The sequence below is a fragment of the Takifugu rubripes genome, chromosome 6 (assembly GCF_901000725.2).
Source record: "Takifugu rubripes chromosome 6, fTakRub1.2, whole genome shotgun sequence".
Classification (NCBI taxonomy): Eukaryota; Metazoa; Chordata; class Actinopteri; order Tetraodontiformes; family Tetraodontidae; genus Takifugu; species Takifugu rubripes.
Window position 1 is genome coordinate 2,578,339 of NC_042290.1, and position 5,173 is coordinate 2,583,511.

A 5,173-nucleotide genomic window follows, 5' to 3' on the forward strand; every position below is an offset into this window, starting at 1 on the left:
TTGCCTTATTACGGGAATACAAGGTGACATCCCAGCAGGACCCGTGAGCATTTCTGGTTGAGCAAACACTCAAGAACCAAAATCCAGGACCAAAGTTCTGTGATTAATGATGGCACTCCTGATCTCCAGGGAAATTCCATTTTGCTACTCAATCCAGCAGAGAAAGCAAAGCTGAGACGGACCCGTCAGCCAGCGGCCAGCAGCCTGACGGCCCCACAGGCATCGATATCGCAGTGAAGGTGATCCAGTAGTGACAAAGCAGACTGGCCAGCCATCCCGCACCCGATCATCTCCAGCCCTCTTAATCAGTCACTATCAGATGTGCTCCAACCCTGTCCTCACACACAGTCCTGCTTCACAAAACTGCAGAGCGATTAACAGAAACCAGATCAAAAAGCCAAATGACTGTCATGCAATGACAACACTCCTCAGAAAGTAACAAAGAACGGGTGGGGGCGTTTCTTCAAAGCTGAAGTTCACTTTTTAAGTCCACTACTAGCCAGCATCTCAAGTCATTCAGAATCGTCTTCATATTCTCTGGATCTTCTCAGCAACCACCACTGGGTTCTCCTTACGAATCTTGTCAGCAGCTTCAGTTTTGTAATCGTAGGGACAGTTATGTTTGTCGGAGTAACGGTGAATTCCACAGAAAAGATTTCCGCAGCGACAGCCAAAACCTGGAATACAAGAGGACATTTGTAACATTCTGGTGTCGCCACGTTTTCAGATTTAGCTCGACAGAAATCTGTGGAGGCCGAGTCTTATCTAGAACCACGACACATTCATCTAGCCAATAATAATCAGTATGTTTACAGGACACTTGGAAAGACACAAATTGTGGCCCAGATTTGACTATAACGGGACTAGAGTGCATGTAAATGTGTTAGTCCGACTAGTCCTCTTCAAAATTAGACTGCCAGACAATGCTACTGGAAACTGACTCTTTGTTAGCGTCTTATTTCCACAATAAGTAGCAAGTATGTATGAGAAGAACAAAGCTGTGCGATTATCCAGCTTCCTATTGTTCGAAACGAGCATCCTCTGCCCAACTCGGCTTGTTTAATATGAGACAACATAGGTTAACCGGGAAGGGGTTCGAAAAGATGCGTATTGCTAACTAGGAGTAGGAGGAGATGTTCTTGTCAGTTACTCCATTTTCTCTGTAGTTGAAGAGCCAAAGTCTAATTTTAAGCATAGCTCAGCATGTAAACAGGCATGATTGAATCATCCCCACATGGATGATTCAAAATGGGTGGTGAGCATTAACTGATGCATGTAGTTTAGCCATTCCAAGAAAGAATATGCCATTAAATCTCTGGTAAAACCCCAAAATTAAAGCTCCATCTAATAAAAAAGCTCAGCCATGTTTAACAGCAACCAAATTCATCGTAGGTTTCTCTTTTACCTGTAAGGCCGACCTTTTTGCGACACATAAAACAGCGATTCCTTTTGAGTTTTGGGGGCTCTGGGGCTTTTGAGTTCTCACTGTCAGCAGAGTGTGAGGTTAATATTGTGCTCTGATTCAGCGCTGAAAAAACAAGAAAAAAATCCCACAACAGAAAATGTGAAAACAGGCAAATAAAATACCAGAGTCTTAATGACAATAGCCAAATCGGAGATACATTTTGCACTCACATCGTGTAATATCCAAGTAATTATGATGGTGCAAGGACCCAAAGGTATCAAGGCTATGATAATATACTGAAACAGTTTTCAGTCATAATCACCATTATTAGATTTCCACTTCATTCATCTTCAGTTTATTTGTGAAAGGATTTCATCACTGATGGGCTGAAAGTCATCGTTCTCATCTGACAGTGTTGAGGGAACTGATACATATCCCCTGCACTAATCACCTGGTCTGCACTAAACCCACCTGGTTCTAAAAGCTCTTTGCTGCTTCCCACAGCCCCCGTGTCCTCATAAGAAAGGCTCAGCTCTGAAATGGCTGCTGAAACACCACTGCCAAAGAAGACAACAGGACACGATTAGAAGGCGAGTTCTTTTTAAAGTAAAAGGCCCAGAATAATTGTGTTTACGCCAAGAAACAAAAGGAATGCCCTCACCTCAGAGCCTCTGTGGCAAAGGCCTCGACAGTGTTGGTGGCGGCAGCATCAGCTGCTTCTTCTGCCACACTGACAGCTGCACTTGCAGCAGTGTTTAGGGTGGCCTCTAACCTCTGGATGGCAGAAACCTCCCCTGTGGGACTATTGCTGCTTCCTTAACAAATTCAATCGCAGTGTTATAGTTTAAAAACAGGAAAGCAACAGAATGACCTTGTCTAGAGCGAAACTAAAGAACAGTGTGGAAAACAGAACGGATCTTACCCATAGAACTCAGAGATGTGACTCCTCCATTGTTCTGCCTCGACAGGTGCTCCTTGTGGCAAACAGAGCACATGCCGTTAGTCCTTGGGTTACCGTAGAAACCACACCCAGTGGCACACAGCATAGGAACTGGGCTCTGATTGGTCTCCTGGGCCATCGCGATGTCTTTCACCTCTTCCTCACCTGGAGACACACATTGAAATACTGAAATACATTTCACACCTTAGAGGTTTAGAGGTAACCTTAAAAACCAAGACGCAGTTTGGCAATACCTCAAATTGTGCTCTTTTCTGCTAATTCCAAGTATTTTACTGGGCTCTGACCCCACATCCACTTATTCAGGGGTAACTACTGCTGGCTTTCTCTGATTACTGAAGGGTAAACACTACTATGATAATAAGCCGATCATGTCATTTGATGAAAGACAGAGTTGTGTACACGGAATAGTAGTTCAGGATCTCTACTTGCATTGTATGCAAATGCAACTATCGCAACTGAACACAAATGTTTCATCACTTGTTCTGAGACGGGAGAAAAGGATCATTCAAAACTTTAGGATGGTTCATTTCCTTGAATGGGTAACCAGCGCTGCGGGCTGCCCACTCACGTGTGCGGGTGCACCGTTGCAGCAGCCAGAGCGGCTACGGGTCACGTGGTCCCGTGGCCCGTATGGTGCGTTCACGGTACCACCGGAGCGCAGTGTGACGTTAATCTCAGAGGGGCACGCGTAGCCTCACGAGGTTCCCGAACCCACGCGACTGTTCTAATTATAGACTACCTCGAAAGTCCGTAAACAGCCCAGAACGAAAAGAGCTGCTCTAAACGCACAGGAAAAGCAGCCGTGTTGAGGCCACGGTGCACGGAAGATGTATCGGATAGCAATGTATCAAACCCTGGAGGGCAAATGGTTTTGTTTTTTTAAATGGGCAACCGAATTGATAAACCCGTCACTCGTTGCGTTGTAACATCACTGGGCTTCGAAGGCCCATCAAAATCGTGTATATTAGCCACGTCCCCACAAACACCGGGCCGTAGCAGTGTCACTTCGTGAAATTTACTGAGTCACGCTAACAGGCTAATGCCTAATAGTGGTATCTCAACAGTATTTTGAAAGTCTGAAGAAGACAGATGACTCGGTGTTATTAACAAATGGGGTTAAATGTTTTTAACGAGTTTTTAATATCATCAGTTAGGCCAATTCCTTTAAGATGCAACGACAGCATAAGCACATTTCCGCGATGTTGCTAATATTAGCATGCTAGAGGTTAGCTTCGACAGATTACTTAGCATTGTTGTTGCCTTTTATGTATATGTTCGTTGCTTTTGTTTACAACCAGGATAAACTCAAGTTTGATAGTAAATACACAAACTGTAATAATGTCCATACTACCAAACCAAATCGGTAAACACGAAGCTGTAAAAGGAAGCGTCAAACAATAGCGTTAAAAAACAAATACAACCAAATCAATCTACAAACTAACCCCACTCAGATCAGTTGCATATATTTTAGCTGTTCCGACAGGCCCATTTAGAGGAAATTCTAAGAGTTATACGATGTTACGCTTCATGTTAACCAGGGTAGTGTTAAACAGAGTGAGGATTGTATAAACAGCCTTTCTACTTGACGATTTAAAGTTTCAGTAACACGTGCCAACATCTTAAAATATTACTCAATCCGAGATATCGAGTACCAATGTTGTTGAGACAACTTTCTATTAACGCGAAGAGACATTACATTAAAACATAATGTGACTTTTTGTTGTTACATGTCGATGTGTTCTTTAGAATCATCAAGAACAATAATCAAACGACTGTCTAGTATACGGGTTTCCGGTCTTTTCGTTTGGAAGCTAAACGTGACTTACTTACCCTGTGTGTGTGTTTTTTTTAATAAATGTTGCTATTTCCGGACTCTTTATAGATTGAGGGAAAAGCCGGATTACCGTCAACGGCACCTAACACGGAGGACGTCGTAATCACTCTTTCCAGTCTCCTCACGCCAATTGTCTGCTGAAGCCTGTCCTTTCCTGGGTGATCTCTATCGCCTCTCTTCTTCTTTGGGTTTCCACGGCTGTTGGCTTTCCTGGAGTCTCATTACTGCCCCCTTAGGTCTCCCTGCGAACTGATTTCTCCTTAATTTTTTTTAAAGCTCAGTAGAGGGCAGATATGCAAGAAAAAATTCATTTATGAATTCTCTACATCTCTAAAAATGCTCTTCTCATCCTCGACCACCAGGCCGTCTACCACTTTCCTTTCTTTGGTATACTATAGAAAAATAAAAAAATGTTCCATTGTTTCTATTTCCTGACGATACTTGCATAATTCAGTTGGGTTTCGCGACTATGTGTAGTGTTCTGTTTCTTATACTTGTGAAATGTGAATCTGTTGTTTTCCCTCCTAGGTAAGACAACCCCCTTTTATACTTCAAATAAATGCCTCCCTTTGATTTCTGCTTTCCACTTGTGTTTCCAACATTCATTTGCTTTTTTCCACACATTGCTTCTACTCTCACTTTGATAACTTGATTTCATTTTACACAGTGCTGGTTTTAACTGCCCCGGTTGCAAGCATGTCTGCCCTCTCACTCCCTAAAATTCCAAAACATTAATGTTCGAGTTTATACAATGACCCCGGATTATCTCATGTCGGTCACATGTGCGCAGTGTGATCCTGCTCTTCATTTTACAAAGAAGAGGGTGCCAATAGCAAATACCAGTCAGTATGCATCATTCTGAGATACATCTACAGGCCCCAATGTGTGGATGTAAGGCCATTTGATGTTTTTGCTAAGAATCTTTTTTGCAGAATACTTGCAGAAACATGCAAGTATATAAAAGATTTCTTTG

At 42.9% G+C, this 5,173-nt stretch overlaps 1 protein-coding gene across 4 annotated transcripts; it reads right to left on the reverse strand.

Annotated features, from left to right (window-relative positions):
- Window positions 1–504: 504 nt before the first annotated feature.
- LOC115250226 (AN1-type zinc finger protein 5-like) lies at window positions 505–4,423 on the reverse strand. Of its 4 annotated transcripts, XM_029838023.1 has the most exons (7): window positions 4,197–4,380; window positions 2,600–2,698; window positions 2,328–2,510; window positions 2,067–2,220; window positions 1,877–1,962; window positions 1,406–1,528; window positions 505–677 (listed from the first exon to the last, which is right to left on the reverse strand). In XM_029838023.1, the coding sequence occupies exons 3-7, from the start codon at window positions 2,482–2,484 to the stop codon at window positions 529–531; spliced, it is 669 nt and encodes a 222-aa protein (XP_029693883.1). In that variant the 5' UTR covers window positions 2,485–2,510; window positions 2,600–2,698; window positions 4,197–4,380; the 3' UTR covers window positions 505–528. The 4 variants fall into 4 exon arrangements, with proteins under 4 accessions (XP_029693883.1, XP_029693884.1, XP_029693882.1 ...); XM_029838024.1 differs by lacking the exon at window positions 2,600–2,698 and having other exon boundaries at window positions 4,271–4,423; XM_029838022.1 differs by lacking the exon at window positions 2,600–2,698.
- Window positions 4,424–5,173: the final 750 nt, after the last annotated feature.

Bases quoted from the DNA above. Each gene is read 5' to 3' on its own strand.
- LOC115250226 (XM_029838024.1), bottom strand. From the start codon at position 2,484: ATGGCCCAGGAGACCAATCAGAGCCCAGTTCCTATGCTGTGTGCCACT. The intron at 1,963-2,066 runs GTGAGGGCATTC...CTTCTTTGGCAG, and splicing joins TTTGCCACAGAGGCTCTGAG to TGGTGTTTCAGCAGCCATTT. The intron at 1,529-1,876 runs GTGGGTTTAGTG...TTGTTTTTTCAG, and splicing joins CAAAGAGCTTTTAGAACCAG to CGCTGAATCAGAGCACAATA.